The 17,217-nt window shown below is 36.8% G+C and overlaps 1 protein-coding gene across 14 annotated transcripts in view; it reads right to left on the bottom strand.

Moving 5' to 3' along the window:
- The window catches only part of OXR1 (oxidation resistance 1), a 680,801-nt gene that overhangs the window by 148,395 nt on the left and 515,189 nt on the right, over positions 1–17,217 (bottom strand). For 2 of the 14 annotated variants that reach the window (XM_057307959.1, XM_057307960.1), the window contains one exon: positions 2,394–2,471. The exons of 10 other annotated variants lie outside the window; for them this stretch is intronic. In XM_057307959.1, the coding sequence (XP_057163942.1) occupies positions 2,394–2,471 (78 nt within the window). Of the gene's footprint in view, positions 1–2,393; positions 2,472–13,036; positions 13,418–17,217 lie in introns of those variants that run through there. 2 more of the 14 variants (XM_057307968.1, XM_057307969.1) reach the window with 2 other exon arrangements.

The raw sequence follows: 17,217 nt of genomic DNA, 5'->3' as shown, positions 1-17,217 counted from the left end.
AACAGCTCTGCTCGTGAGTTTTGTTTTATATTTTTATGCTTTCCAAAAATATTAAAAGGCACTAGATGGAATTACTATCCAGCTATGTAGTACATAGCTTAAAAACAGTTGCCTTTTGAATTTCGCAACTTTTGGTTCACTTAATACAAATGTTAAGCATAAATCCAAATTAAAATATAATCTCAGATATTCATGAAAGTTTTTTGTTTCATGGGATACATTTGTGTTGCCAGGGAGGCAATTTCACACATAAATAATAATCCCTTTGTGGATTCTAAATATCATGAATCTGCAGAAATGCAGACCTGCCTCGCTATCTGATTATTTTTAGAAAATGCTCTAAAATTAGGAGATTAAAAACACATACAGAAAGGACTCAGACACACAGCATACACGACTGTGAATCATTAACACCATCATTTATGATGGTCTTTTTTCTTTCGTCTGAATTTTATTTAGGGTATTCGTAGTTGTTCAAAAAAACCATTTTGCTTTTAGTTCTTTCCTTTACTGCATTTCAAGCAGTTAAAATTCTACATAAAAAAATTGAGTAGCAGTTGGCACAGAGTAATCGTTGGAAATTGTTTCTCTCCATTATACTTCTCTGAACTGCATTTGTTGTTCTGAATATTCAGGTAAGCAAAATTATCTGCACACTCTGGCTAACTCTCTATCAAATAAATAAATAAAATCTTAAAAAAAATAAATAAAAACACAGTGTAACATACCCCTAGCCCCAGCCCCTCTTAACCTGCTCTACTTTCACTTTTTCCATTGTACTTATTTCCTCCTAATGTACCAGGAAATTTATTACTTACTAGTTCTGATATATAAGCTCTTGAGGGCAGGGATATTTATCCTTTTTTGTTAATTGATGGATCTCTTGTACTTAGATGGGTCTTGGTACCAGTAGCTGCTAATAAACATTAACTGAATTAACTGAATGAATAACTAGATAAAAGGGAAGTTCAGTAGAAATTTTTTGCAAAAATTTATATTTTGAAAATAGTATATGGTAAATTGAAATTACAAAATTAAGAATAAAAAACACTTGAAATGCATTTTCAAAAATCTAAAGCCTTATTCAACAGTTTCTTTTACAAGTGTTCCTATCAACTGCTCTCCTCTAACGTGGATCTCTTAGCTTGTAGCTAGACATGCCACAGGCCCCATTTCCAAAAATACTCAAGTGTGTGCTGAATTCTAATTTCGCGAGTTAAGGAGAATTTGAATACTGCTCTAAGGTTTTATATGCCACCTTTATTGGATATGCCTTATTCTTATTACACCTGTGGGCTCATTTACAAGCAAGGAGGAAAAGGCCACTTCCACTGCTATTGAATGCTGGTAAAAGTGACCACAGAAAATTGATAAATGCTGTCTTTATTAACCACCCCCCCCCCAGCCCATGAAGTATAGTTCTGGCATTCTTAAGGGAAAATGATGCCTCCATTTGAATAGAGAATGTAGAGACGTGACTGGTTGTTAATAAAGCAAAAAGCAAGTTCTGTGCATGCTTCTTCCTCAGAGTCCTGGGACCCGGGAGTCTAGTGCAATTTTAAACCAAGGGTTGCAAATCGGTGGTCCACAGGCCACATCTGGCCCACATCTAGAATCTCCCACTGGCCACTCTCCCTTCTGGGTAGTGCTTGCTCCCACAGACAGGGAGATTATATAAGACTGAGCACCTTTTAAGGGAAGAGAGACCAGTTCTTGTTCCTTTGTGCCCAACTCTGCTGTTTGTGTTTCATAGGTTCCTTTTGACTCTTAACAGCAATGTGAATCAGTCTATTTTTACCAGTGTCTTTGGGCTCCAGATTTCATGCCTCAGATCACCCCAGGCTAGCATCCTCTGAAATTTTAGGTACCAGTGATTTTTGGTCTCATTAACTGAACTTGTTATTAGAAGAGGTGTTGAACTCATTTGCACTCGAGGCAGAAGGACAGAGGAGAATTCAAGAGGTCTCCAAAGAAGAGCTACAACTCAAATAAATAATAAAGTTCTTAAAATGAAATAGCAGATAAGTAAGCAGTATTTAGGGGAAGGGAATAGGTTTCCAAGTCTTCTGTGGGGGCCCAACATCATGCCTCCATTCTTGTGTGAAACCAAGAGGACCACTGGCTTGACTAATTCCAGGGCAACTTTTACAAACTGCCAAGTGAACTAGATGATTAATTTAATTTTCAGTCAATTTAAAAGCTGACAAAACTTTTCTCTTACATAGCAATGTTGGTGTTAAGATTCCTCTTAGTCCATTTTACTTTAAGGATTTACTTTGTTGGAAACAAGAAAGAAACCAGCCCTCAAATAGAGCCACATGTCCTATCAATTGCCAGTTAGAGAATAAAAACTACAATCTCAACAATCTAATAGACACTTAAGTTTTACTTGCCCTGTTTCAGATTGAGATATGGTAGCTGTTTAGCTGGGCTTGCTGGGACCCTCAACTTGATTCCTTTCTGCATACAGCCTGGGTGAATAATCGAAATAGAGCCTACACCTTGAGTTTATGGTCTTACATTCTACAACCAGACTAGGTTAAATCAGAATCAAGTAAACCAGGTGGATCAAAAAGCTACTATGTATATGCTCTGGTGCTAGGTCTACATGCTGTTTGGGATGCAAAGATGAATGGAGTCAATCCTGGCACTATTCAGTATGGCACCTGTATGCAAATGAGGAATAAAAAAGAACTCCTTTTGGTGGATATAGCACACCAACTGGGCCTGGTGATATGGGGCTCATTGGTTTGGTGAGTAGAGTTGAGGTTGATTTTCAGCCACAAATCATAGACTTGGTTGGGTCTATGACCCCTTGTGAAGGGGTCAACATGCACACTCATACATGTTAGGCCTTGGGAAGAGGAAGGAGGTCTAGGTGGGACAGAAGTTACTATTCTCCAACTAGTTGCCTTTACCAACTCTTGTCCTCCTACAATCTATTTTCCTTTCAATATCCAGGGTGAGCTGCTTATCAGGAATAAGGTTATTCCTCCGATTAAAATTCTCCAATAATTTCTTGTAACTTAGAATAAATTTCTCTTGTAATTTAGAATAAAATCCCAGCTCCTCAGCATGACCTAGCCTCTGTTGCTTTCCCTGCAGGCTTCCCTAATACAGCCACGTGGCTCTTTTTTCTTTTTGCACCTAGACATTCCAAACTCACTTCCACTTCTGGGCCTTTGCACATGCTGTTCCTTCTGCCTGGCTTGCTGTCCCCTGATCTTCAAAAGCTTGGTTTCTCCTCTTTAGTTTCATCTCCCTAGAGAAGACTGCCCTAAATACTTCTGGAGTCAGAGGAATTCTGTTTCAAGTCCTGGTTCCACCTCTTAGGATCATTCTGGCCTTGGCTCAGTATCTTCACCTGTAAGGTCAAAGAGCTACTTGAGAGTTGCTATGAGAATCCAATGAAGCAAATCACAGAAAGCACTCTGAACAGTGCCTTTAGCTTGCTCTTCTCATAGTGACCTGTAAATATTAGTTATCATGATTGCTATTTAATGTATCGATCATAACTTTAAATGATTTTATTTATTGATATTTTTCCTTATTTTCTGGTTATTTACCCATACAGGAATACGAGTTTTATCAGTGCAGATTTCTGGGTTTTCACGTCTCCATTTTGAGTGCTTCTAATAGCACCAGGCTCATAGTAGGTATCAAATAATTTGTTGACATTTAATAGGGGAGGGACAATACAGCAAAACAGGAAGTAGCTATTCAGTAGTCTAATCCTAAATTTTCCACCATTAGTGTCACCTTGGACACTTCAGGGCCTCAGTTTCCTCTTAGTAGGACTTTATAATGGGAGGGAGATTCAGCTTGTTAATTTTAGAAGAGTAGGATGTGTGAAAAAGTAAAGTTATTCAGCAGGCAGCAGGGGGCAGCAGTGTGTCAAAAATGCACCTGTAGCTTGCAGACCCCAGGTGTCCTCTCCTTTCTCTTTAACTGAAAAACTTATATTTAAATATTCCATCAAGTCAGTACATCCTGCAAGATACAGAAAAAACTGATACCCTCAGAGAAATTAAATGTAAACTCTTTTCTTCCTGTAAAAATGGAGTTTTCAATTCAAGGATCAAGAAAGACTCATTCTTGCCTTCTGATTTTATTTCCAAGTGGAAAGTAGTTAGTCATGGGACCTACAAAAATCAGATTTAAAAATTGTGTTGGTGGGGGCAGTCAATAGTTCCAGTTCCACTGTTTACTAGCTGTATGACCTTGGAATGTTGGGAATAAGTAGTAAAAGGTAGCTTATCTGTAATAATACTATTTAATTCTCAGGCCAACATTATAACTCAGAGATACTAAAACACCAAACAATGAGAGATTAAATTACTTGTCTAAGATCATGCGGCTGAGATATACAAATCATGATAGGAAGCTTTTTACTATTATGTTATATTGTAAGAAACTGCTTGGTTTGGGGTACCTGGCTGGCTTAGCTGGAAGAGTACGTGGATCTTGATTTTGGGGCAATGAGTTTGAGCCCCACATTGGGTGTAGATTACTTACATAAATTCAGAAACTTAAAAAAAAATACTTCAGCCTTAAAAAAAAAGAGATGCTTGGTTTAAAAGGGATTATATGGATTTCTTGCAAATAAATGAAAACAAAGAAGCAATAAATATATTCCTCCTTGCTTGAAAAGTTAGATCATTAAATAAGAGGTTTGGTGTTCAGTTAACCCAATATCTGAAAGTGCCACTAAAAGTAACTCAAGATAAGCTTAGATGTCCTTCTGAGATCTATCTTACACCATCATTCTGCTTTCCTTTTATTGTTGTTGTTTATATTTAGCACATGGTTTGGCTAGACTTACCTTCATGGGCCTATCATTCTGAGTAATTTCTTATCTAAATCTGCATCTTTCCTTCCTCTGTCCTCAGACATTCTAGTATCTGTTTTGTTTTTTCTCTTTTCCCCCACCTCAAAAATACTGGTAACGCCCATCAGTTCATATAGTAACATTTCCATCAAGAAATACCACAAGAAGGAAATACACACCAGAAAGAGAGAGAAACATACGGAAGGGGATCCAGAGAAGTTTCAAGAAGAGGGAGAGTCGAAACACTAGGTAGTAGAGTGGATCTAGGCCCAGCAGCAGCCATATATATGCACACACATCACACAGAAGCCCACTAGCGATCGCACATTGACCTGTTTGGACTTCTAGGAGAAGGTTAGCCTATTGTTTGAGAAAATTCTTTAGTCAAAGTCCATCTTAAAAAAAAAAACGACAACAACTAAAAGTTGCTTTGTATTTTCAAATTCGACTACAGAGGCATGACGAGCAGGCTTTCCAGAGATATTTCTGTGACCCTCCAGTGGATCCAGAGTGCTGTGTGGCACAGGTACTCTCTTTTCCTATTACGCACTCTTCCACTCTCCTAGGAGGGGATTTCACACCATTTCCTCTCTCCTAAAAAAGCCCTCATAAACTCTCCCTCCATCCATATTCTCAGTTGATGATCTTGCTACCTGATTTATTGAACAAAGTGAAGCATTCAAAGAACTTGCACAGACTCTCAGGGTCACATTGACCCTCCTATTGGCACCTGCCCCCACTCACTCTGCTTTCTCACGTGCTCCTATTTTTAAGCTCATTTAGCTCCCTCTTCTCTCACCTATTCAAAGACAATCCTTCTGGGGGAATGAAACATGAGAGACTATGGACTATGAGAAACAAACTGAGGGCCTCGGAGGGGAGGGGGGTGGGGGAATGGGATAGGCTGGTGATGGGTAGTAAGGAGGGCACGTATTGCATGATGCACTGGGTGTTATACACAACTAATGAATCATCGAGCCTTACATCAGAAACCGGGGATGTACTGTATGGTGACTAACATAATATAATAAAAAATCATTAAAAAAAAATAAAATAAAAAACAAAACAAAACAAAAACAACAACAACAACAAAAAAAACAAAGACAATCCTTCTGAAACTCTGCACTGCACATTGTCATATTTTCCCCTCCTGGCTGGATTACTCTCATTCAGAAAAACATGTTGCTATTTCTCCCATCCTAAAAAAGCCCTCTCTTTTTTTTTTTTTTTTTTAAGATTTTTTTATTTATCTGACAGAGAAAGACACAGCGGGAGAGGGGACACAAGCAGAGGGAGCGAGAGAGGGAGAAGCAGGCTTCGTGCGGAGCAGGGAGCCCGATGTGGGGCTTGATCCCAGGACCCTAGGATCATGACCTGAGCTGAAGGCATATCCTTAACAACTGAGCCACACAGGCGCCCCTAAAAAAGCCTTCTCTTGAGCCAATTTACTCCATCGATGGGCACTCCCTTTTTCTTCACCCCTTTGCAGAAAAACTCTTTGAAATTTTCTATATTTGCCATTTCTAATACTTCCCATGTTCTCTCTTAAATCTGGTCCAGTTGGGCTTCTAGGCTGACTATTGCACTGAAATTGTTCTTGTTCAAGCTATCAATGTTCTCGACCTTCATAAAACCACTGGTCATCTGAATTCTCATTCAACACCTTGACCTCTACAGTCCTTCCTCATACACTTTCTTCACTGGCTTCTAGGACATGACAATCTCATAGTTTTTCTCCTACTGAACTGATTGCTCTTTCTGTCTCTTTTGCCAGGTCTTCTTCTCCCCAAACTGGAGACACCTAGGCTTCAGTTCTTGGTCATCTGTCCATGCTTACTCTTTAGGTGAGCTCATCAAGGTTTTCGTTATCATCTACATATTGAAAACTTCCAAAGCAATATTTCTAGCACAGATTTCCCCCCCAAACCCCAGATTCATATAGCCAACTTGCTTATTCTCCACTTGTACACCCTACTGGACATCTCACACTTCACATGTTCAGAAATAAACTCACGAATTCTCTGCAAGCCTGCTCTACCCTCATATTTCCCATTTCACATGAGGGAAAATCCATTTGCTTGGGCCAAAAGCCTTGGAGGAACACTCAACTCCTCATTTTGTTTATCTTTACGTTCTCTTTATTCTCTCAAACCCCACATCCTATCCATCAGGAAAATCTGTTGGCTCTTCATTTAACATATAAACAGCAAGTGAGCACTTCTCATTGTCTCCATCACGACCATCTTGGTACCATCACTATTTCCTACCTGAATCACAGCAATAATTTCCTAACTGGTCTGCCTGCTTCCATTCGTATTGGCTCACTGGTCTACTTTCTCCATTTCAGTTAGAACGAGTCTTTGAAATATAAGTCAGATCTTGTCATTTTTTTTGCTCAAAATCATTCATCACTGTTCGTTTCACTCGGGGTAAGGGCTGTAGTCCAACAATCCAGAATAAAAGCTTCTAAGATGTTATATGATGTGACCCGCATTATCTCATCCAACTTGTCTCCCATTTACTCTCCCTTGTTCATTTCATCCCAACACATTCACTTGGATGTCCCTGAAATACATGAAGCAAGCTCCTGCCTCTGGGCCTTTCTTTCTGTCTTCCTGGAATTCTATTTCCCCAGGTATCTGCATTGCTAGCCCCTCACTTCTTAAAGGTCTTTGCTCTTCTTTGTCATCTTCTTAATGAGACCTACCCTTACACCATTAAAGAAAAGTGCAACACACCTCTTCCCTGGCACTCCTGACCTACCTTTACCATTGTCTTCATTCATCAGCACTTACCACTTAATTTATTATACAATTTACTTATTTACGATGGTCATTTATTTCCCCCTTTATCTACTTATAGATAAGCTCCAAGAAGAGCCAGATTACTATAGTAGGCAGAATGGTGAATAATGAGATAATGTAAAATAAAAAAAAAAAAACTGTAGTAAATTCAATCAGGCAGAAAATATAACTTGTAATGTGGATGATAGGTATATAACCTAGTAAATTAGTTCAGACAAAAGTTGCCGGAGATGATAGGAGAAAAAAAATGAATAAGGGAACATGTGATTTAGTAGGTTGTTAAGAAAAGGGGTGGGCTTGAAAAGTCCCATTAAAAAAAGGGATTTGGCTTGTCAACCTGTATATTGGTAGGTTTTTCCAGAAGTAGCACTGAGAAACCCAGAATCACCACCCACAACCCAAATCAATGACCATAGTTGCTGTAATAGTTGGAGATGATAACTGTCTCCTTGCTTGAACTGTAAGTTTTAACACCAGGAAAGTATACAAAAAAAGCACAGAGATGATGAAGAAATAAATATTTCTCAAATTGGGTTTATGTGAATTTTCTACAACATGATGATTTGATTATGTTTTGTCTCTTTACAATCTTAGTTTTAATTTTTATCAAAGTTTCCTGTGAACTAAAAAAGTCAATAGTTAGTTCTCATGTATTTCTTATAAAATAAAGCAGTTCCTCCAACCTCTTTCTTTTTCCACTCCTCAGAGCCAACATTGAACTCTCTCCATTCTTAGCTGTTCCAGCCTGGGCTGTTGTTATCTAGAACAGCTAACTTAGTGGAATTGCCCTTCAGGAGATGCCCTTCACTTCTCCCTTATGAGTATCTCCAACTTCCTGGATTCCATACCTTTCTTTTTTTTTGCTTTATTTTCTTGTATTGATGGAGCACCCAAGAAAGGGGTTATGGGAGGGAAATTTTAAAGACATCCATGTATGAAAATGGCTTTATTCTACTCTTACATATTATTTATAATTTAAGTAAAACTTTTAGTACGAAATAATTCACCATTAGAATTTTGAAGGCATACTCCACTGTCTTCCAGTAGAGAAGTTCTGTATCATTCTGATTCTTGATCCAATAAATAAATATGTCCTCCAGAAGATGTGAGGATCTTTCCTTTGTCACAGGTTTTCTTAAGTTTCATGATAATATGCCTGGATGTGGGCTTATTTTTATTCATTGTTCTTGGTACTGGGATCTTTCAACCTGGAAACTCATGTCTGAAAGAACTGAAAGTTCTGGGAAATTTTCTTGAGTAGTTTCTCTGACTTTTCTCCACTCTATTTTCCCCCTTGTGTCTCTTTTTCAAACTCTTGTTTAGAAAATGGACTTCCATGACTGGTTCTCTAATTTTCCTATTTATCTTTCTCTTCTTTTCATTCTTATCTTATTGGTCTACATTGGGGAAGATTTCCTTCAAAGGGCTTTACTGAGTTTTTCATTTATGCAATCATATCTTTAATCTTTAAGAGCTGTTATTTTTTGTTTTGGAATATTCCTCCTTCTTGTATCACCCTATTTTGGTTTTATGGATATAAAATATTCTGTTGAGACTATTAATGATGTTTTAGGAGTCTCCCGGGCCCCCGTATATTTTCTGTCCTTCCAATTTTTTTTTTCTCTGTGCGTTTGGTTTGGTCAATATTCTCATATTAGAAGCTGTAATTTAAGAGTGCTTAAATTAAAAATTGAAGGGGGTTTAAATTCTGGAATGCACCTCAACAGCTTTCCCATTTAAGAGCAGGACACTAAAAAAGCTTATTGGCAATGAGGCTTACAGGCTGTACTCTTTACTGTAAGATCCTCTGGTGGAGCTGATTCATAGAATTCTTAATGTCCATAACTTCAGGTCTTTTCTCTTGGGTCAATCTACTTTAGAAACAGATTTTTTAATCTTTCAGACTCAATATCACCATCTTTTGGGAATTCTGCGCTACAGTTTGGTGCCTCTTAACTTTTCTGTCAGCTTCTCTGTCTCCTAAGCTATCTGCTTTCCAGCTTCCAAAATTGTTGCTATTATTTCCTCTTTTGTATTTTGCCCTTTGTCCTTGTTTCCTTCTTTTAAAAAATCACTTTACTGTCATTTAAGTTGAATATTGAAAAGAAACAAACCTTAATGGTTATATTTCGTCTGCCATCTTTAACTGGAAGTCTTGCTTCCAGGTATGATTTTATGATGTTTGAAATGCTTTGGAGAATCTAATTTACTACACTTATAAATTTGATTTATTAGTTTTATAGGAGTTAAGTATCTAGAAAGTATTGGCTTATTGTATTTTAAATTTGCCCCATTAGGTATTTGTAGTGTTTGTTGAAAAAGCATAATATAAAATGTTTAAAGAAGTTTATTTAACTAGGTTTATAAATGGGAATAAATTTCAAGGAAACCTAATCTGTTATGAGTTAATGGAATCAAGTAACTATATTTTTATACAAAAATACCTAGACTTATGAATTGTGCTTAAATCTTAAAGAAAAACTGTGCTTTCTAATTAATATTCAGTTTATAAGTTATACATATAAACAGAAATAACTTTAAATGGTCTTTTCCACAAAACACAATCCCTTCTCCCAACTAAAAACCTAATTGATGAACCTGGAAGACATTATGCTAAGTGAAAGAAGCCAGATACAGAAGAGTAACTCCTACATGATCCCACTTATATGAACAATCTAAAATAGCCAGACTCATAGAAGCAGAGAGTAGAATGGTGCTTAACAGGGGCTTGGGAGAATTATTAGTCAGAGGGTCAAAGTTTCAATTATGCAAGATGAGCAAGTTCTAAAGATCTACTGGGAAGCATAATGGGTATAGTTTACAATAATGTATACTAAAAAAAATTCTAAGAGGGCAGATCTTATGTTAAGTATTCTTATCATAGAATAAATAAGTAAGAAGGGTGGGAGAAAACTTTTGGAGGTGATGCATATTTATGGGCTGGATGGCCTCACGGATACATGAGATACTTATCTCCAAACTAATGAAGTTGTACACTTGCATATATACTGCTTTTTGTATATCAATCATAACCTTGAAAAAGGGTTTTTTTTAAACCCTAATTGAAAGAATAAGTTAAAAGCTAGCATAACTACATCTGTCAGATGTATAGAAGCTATGGAAGTAGAACTTTGTTTCGGTTTTGGCTGAGGACCCCATGGTTGAAACTGCGAACTAGGTACCAAATATCTCCATATCCTAAAAGTGATGCTAGGAGACTATAACATTGGTTCGGCCAGCACTGGCCCACTAGATACCTAAAAGGTATGAAACAGTTGATATGAAAGATGCCAAAAAAGAACTTTGGAGGGCAGTCTGGGTGGCTCATCGGTTAAGTATCTGCCTTCAGCTCAGGTCTTGATCCCAGGGTCTTGGAATGGAGTTCCACATTGGGCTCCCTGCTCAGAGGGGAGTCTGCTTCTCCCTCTGCCTGCTGCTCCCCCTACTTGTGCTCTCTCTCTGTTAAATAAATATATAAAATCTTTAAAAAAATTAATTAATAAGAACTTCTTTGGAGAAAGTGGTCAGTATATTGTGTTTCCATCCCCAACCTCATATGGTTTGGGCAAGGACTAGGGAAATTTTCCTCCTCATGTCAAGCCAAGTAAGTGTCTTCAAAGGGACTAGTGAACCTAGCTGGAGCTGGTGGGCCAGAGAAAGGGAAGGAATCTGTATAGACACCGAGCTTCACTCCCACCAATGGCAGAGCAAAGTAGTCTATTTTCTAGAAACCAGATGCCATGGTAGGTTACTACCAAGATGCCACAGTAGTTAATTCTATGGAATTGTTTTAAAGGGGGTCTCATGCAAGAGGGAGACACCCAGTGAGCAAAAGGATACTCCAGAAGACATCTGAGGGACTGGCAGTTTGGAGTAATTATATGTGGTTAAACATCCTAAGACATAATTCTTAGAACTTCACAGAAATCCATCTACTATCTGAAATGAGTATTGTAACAAAATAAGTCAAATAGCTTGTTGGCTATGTTGCTAGTGTCCATCAGAAAATTGTCCTCCCGTATTATTGCATTGACTGAAGACTTTGCTAGACTAGAAAGAAATAAAATACTGTTATAACTATGGTTGCACATTACTTATTGTTTTCCAACTACTACTAAAAAGGCCCCTGGAAAAGTCAAAGGTCTCTATTTTTCTCTATTCTATCCCAATTTTCTCTAAGAAATCTGTTTCATGACCACTTTGTGACCAATTCCATAGACTTCTCCAAAGTCTCATTGTATTATACATAAATGATTACTTCATAAAATAAGCCTGCTAGTCAAGTGATAAGCTTTAGCAATTATTTCTAAAAACAGGAATCCTAATGCTGCTGTTTGTTGCTTCATGAGGGTTTTTTTTTTTTTTGGTACTTTATAAAATGTAGTGTTCTCCCTCCAACTTTGTTATTATACAGGCTTACCCAAAATTTAATAAGGAATTTGGCTTTCTAAGATTAGCAAAGGCTAAGTTGAAATGTTGTAAAAGACTCCCTATTTTTATTTAAAAATAAAAGTATTCTCCATTGTTGAATACTTACCACAAAGAAGAAATTATAGTAAGTTCTATAATGGCAGGGACATTTCTACTTTGTTCATCATGCTAGATAATCATAACACAAAATAAATACAGAAAAGAAAACTGCATTGTCCTCAGGTTTGCTACTTTTAGCTGTCTCACAGAACAAGTGCCTTGTTTTTAGCTTATTATTAACTTTTATACTTCCACATAATCTTGTCTTAACGTAACCTAATAGGCTTTTGTTATTTTTATTTCTTTTCAAGTGAGCTACCCTGAGTTTAGGCCAATATTTGTCTTTCTTTACATTAAAAAAAAATCTGTCTCGCTATTTTTTTATCAATTATTTTTATAAATTATGTGATGGCATTAGAAAATTTATCAGTCACTGGCTGTAAAAGGTAAAATTTTCTGATTTTTTTGCACATTAACAATTCTTTTGAGACTCTATTGTTACCTTCTTGTGAACATGTGACATTAAACATATTACAATTTCACTTTGTTCTCCTGTTCTAATGTTTAGAGTGAAAAAGACATTTGCTTCTAGAAGTTTCTTCTAGCGAAATGAGAAATGTAAACAAGAAAAATCAAACAATAATAGAAATAAGATGAATGTCTTTAAGAGTTTCTTTTTTCAACTCATACTGCAGCATCACAATATTATAGACAACTAATATAACTAGTGCTCTTTTCTTTAAGCCAAACGCTGGCAATTTCTGGTAATAGGGTCACTATACAAATACCCAAATCCACTGTTACTTGCATAAGATCCTATCATTTGGTTAATTTCCATGCTTCACTAGCGGGACATGCTTTCCCCCAACTAATGACTGACATTTCAAGTAAATGAGAAATAGGAAAATAGAAAGGCATGACTTCAGAAACTTACTTCTCAGCTTCATGGATACTGGGCATATTTCCTTGGAATTCAGCCTTCTGCAGCAGTGGGTTGGTGACTTCTCTTTCAAACATTCTTGCTACTTCATTTCCATCCTAAATTCTAAATCTCCAAGCACAAAGTGTCTTTGAATAGCACCATTTTTTCCCTCCATCTTTAGCAGCAGTGGGTTGGTGACTTCTCTTTCAAACATTCTTGCTACGTCTATTTCCATCCTAAATTCTAAATCTCCAAGCACAAAGTGTCTTTGAATAGCACCATTTTTTCCCTCCATCTTTAGCAGACTGTCAAAGTGAGAAGTCTACACCTTCCCACTTGTCTCCCTCTGACTAATTTGAAGAAGGTTTTAGAGCTGGATAAGACAGTGGTAGCGAAAAGAATGAAGAAACAAATATGTGTTTTAGGTTCAAAAGAGCAAGTTACTCATTTACTTAAGGAATGTTCTGGGAAATATTTAGCTCCTGAAATTAACCATTTAGAGGGCTTCAAGGAGGTACATTTCTGAAATCAAAAATATATTGCTTCACCAAAACCTGAAAAAGATATAATATTTTATAGACAATAACAAGTGTTGACGAGACTGTGAAGAAATTCAAGCCCTAGCGCACTGTGCATAGGACAGTGAAATGGCGTAATCACTATGGAAAACAATAGGGAGGGCCCTCAAAAAATTAAAAATGGAACTACCAAAAGATCCAGAAATATTACTTCTGTACCTATATACACAAGAATTGAAAACAGGGTCCCAAAGAGATATCTGCACACTCATGTTCAGGGCAACACTATTCATAATAGCCAAGAGTTGGAAGCAACCCAATGTCCATTAATCGATAAATAAATGGAATGCAATATGTACATGCAATGGAATAATATTCAGCCTCAAAAAGGAAGGAATCTTGTCACATGCTCCAATATGGATGAACCTTGAGAACTTTATGCTAATAAGCATACAGACTTTTATTTTCACTAATAAATGAAATAAGCCAGTCACGAAAAGACAAATACTGTATGATTCCAGTTATATAATCTCTCTAAAGTAGTCAGATTCAAAGAAACAGAAAGTAGAATGGTAGTTACCAAGGGCTAGCATTAAGGGGACAAGGGGCAATGGGAAAAAGTCAGTTTTATGGGTATAAAGTTTTTGATACGCAAGATGAAAAAGTTCTGAGTATCTCTTTTACAATAATGCAAATATTCTTAACACTACTGAATTGTACACTTAAAAATGGTTAAGATGGAAAAAAATGGTTAAGATGGCTTAAAAAAAAGATACAATGTTTGGAACGATTCTTATTTAAAATATTCTCTGTGCATCGTTCCGTGTATTTAGAGTCACAGCTGCCTGTCAGTCATACACAGGAAGAAAATGCTGGTCATCAGTGTAAGCGGAATCCCAAACAGTGATTCCGTGCAGCTGGTTGGCAGTGTGTGGTCAGTCAGAATGTATGCGCTTCCACCGTGAGCCTAGGATGACAACAGCATCTGGGCTGCTGCAATAAGACTACGAAAACTTTTGGAGTTTTAACCAATGATTGCTACCCTAAATCTCACTGAATTGAAGAAATATACAATTGTTAACGCCAAATTATATAAAATCAAGAATATATAGCACTGTGATTAAGAATATGGGCTCAGAACTTATTCTGAGTTTGAATCCTGACCCCTTCCCCCTTAGGAGAGAGAGTGTGACTTTGGACAAATTACCTAACCTCTCTAGACTTTAAGCTTTTTTTTTTTTTTTCCTCTCATCCCTTTAGTGAAAGTTGTAACTACTTTGTGGGATTCTCATGAGCAGTACATCAGATGAATCATGTAAATGCTTACCGTAGCACCTGGCATGTAATAAACACTGAAATCTTGGTTATTGTTATATCTTTTCTCTCTCTCTTTCTGGAAGAGATATCTGAAACTAAATATTTTCTTCTCAATATTTTGAGTGGGAAAATAAATCAAACTGTTTTAGTGAGTCTCTAAAACCAGGCTTCATAATTACCTTGATTTGTCGATTAGTTGGTTTCTTCAAATATTAAGGTATTCAAATATTAATGGTATTCATCTTTACCATTGTTACTTTCAAACTCTATGACATTCTATGAAGTAGCAAGAGAATATTGGCATCACCTTGCAATAATGGAAAGAACATTAAATTTGAGTAGCAAATTTGGAGTAAACAATTTGTTGATTACTAGCTGTGTTACACTAGACACATGAATTTTACATCTTTAGGTCAGTTCCTCATACAGAAAAGTAGACCAATTTCTATTGAAATCTTGAAAGTAAGTTAAATGTGATCAATTATGATCATGCTTACAAAGAAACTCTGCAAACCCTAATAAGTTCTTTAGAGTTATTTGATCATTAAAATGTATGATTAGATTAAGAATGATCTATCTATCTATCTATCTATCTATCTATCAATCAGATGTATATTATTGGTAACTGTTCATTGTGGAGTCACTGTCTAGGGCAAAAAAATGTTAGCCAATTACATGCAGGTTCACTTTCATGGGTGAAAATAGTATCTTTCATCTGGTACTCGAATCTAAATACAAACCGAGCTAGACCATTAATTGCTTTATCCAGAAACCTGGCTTTGGAACAGGCTGTTCCAAGATTTCTATTCTGGTCACTGCTTCTTCCAGATTCCTAACAATCGTTGGGCCTTTCAAACACAGACTGAAATTACATTCTGAAGGATTTTATTAGTACTGACTTTTCTCCCTTTTTCATTTATGGAAATAGATGCCACATAGAGATGGAGGGTTCAATAGTTGTGTAAGTAAGCATGTCTACTTAATAACCCTCCCCTAATGTTCATAAGTCAGGAAAACAGTCACTTAGGACATTCAATTTTTTACATCAACAAAGCCATTAAGTAGCATTATTGAAGGGTAATATAAACACTGCTAACATTTGAGTGCTTTTTCTGTGCTGAACAATTCTAAGAAATTTACGTGGATTATTCAATTTAATCTTTACAAAATTTTTGAGGCAGATATGTTGTATTCATATTATACCTAAGAAAATTGAGGTAGAGAGAGAGAAGGAAATTTGCCTAAGATCACACAACTAGTAAATGATTGAACCAAGATTTGAGCTCAGTCTATTCTGACTCCAAAGCTGACAAGCTCAGCCATAAGGCTTTATAACACCCTTCCCTGAATACTCAGAGATAACCAGACATATAAAAATAGTCCCCTCCTTCTCCCACTTTGGCCTGGGCTTTTCTACTCATTTTACTTAAGTAGAGGCTGGCAGGCTTGGGCAGCATGGCTAATGTTAACCCTAGTCTTAGGGAAGATGGAAGGGCACATAGGAGAACCAGAATTTTGAGGAGTTTCAAGTGTCAAGGAACGGCAATTATAGGATGTGAGATAGAAAGGGATGAATTTCACATGGTTACTATATAACCAAGCCAGGCATCAACAGGAAATTGTGGCAAAAGGGCAGCAGTAAGCCAGAAATGTGGTCTGGGACAAGCCAGGAACCCAGAGTAAGCTCAAAAATTCAGGAATAAAAATAGTCATGGCGAGGGACAGGCAAAGGTGGCCAAGAATTTCAGGAGCTAGGAGAGGTCAGTCCAAGTCAGCAATACAGGACATGGCGTTTATTGAACGACAGTTTGGTATATTTTCTTCCTATGCATGAAGAAAGTTGAGAAGATTATCTAGGTTTTAACTAAGGTCAAATGTAGTGGCTGATAGTAGGAACAGGATAGAGAGTAAATGGGAAGATGGAACAACCTTGTTGGTAGGAACAATGCAAACACCACTGAGCTGATGAATGTGTAGCCCGATGTGCTAAGTATTTTATTAACCAATGAATTTAGTACTGAGTCCAGAATTTAGACGTAAATGGGACGATGAAATTAATGTATTTTCTGAACTAACGATTGGACTATTTTACAACCACATTAAATTTGTAAGTTTTTTCCTTCTTGTCTTCCTGTCATATTTTTACAATTATAACTATGTGTGTATAATATATATAAGTACACACATACATACCACAAGTTATACATACAGATACACATGTACATACACATACATGTAAATATAGAGTATATATAGTCAATTGTTAATTCCTTAAGATGTTGATAAGGAAGATATGCTGGGCATGAGAAGAACTGACTATGATTTATATCCCTGAACCATATAGAACTAGGTATATCC

Source organism: Ursus arctos, unplaced genomic scaffold (genome assembly GCF_023065955.2).
Source record: "Ursus arctos isolate Adak ecotype North America unplaced genomic scaffold, UrsArc2.0 scaffold_6, whole genome shotgun sequence".
Classification (NCBI taxonomy): Eukaryota; Metazoa; Chordata; class Mammalia; order Carnivora; family Ursidae; genus Ursus; species Ursus arctos.
Note: the sequence above shows the minus strand (reverse complement) of the source record. Positions and strands in the feature narration are given on the sequence as shown.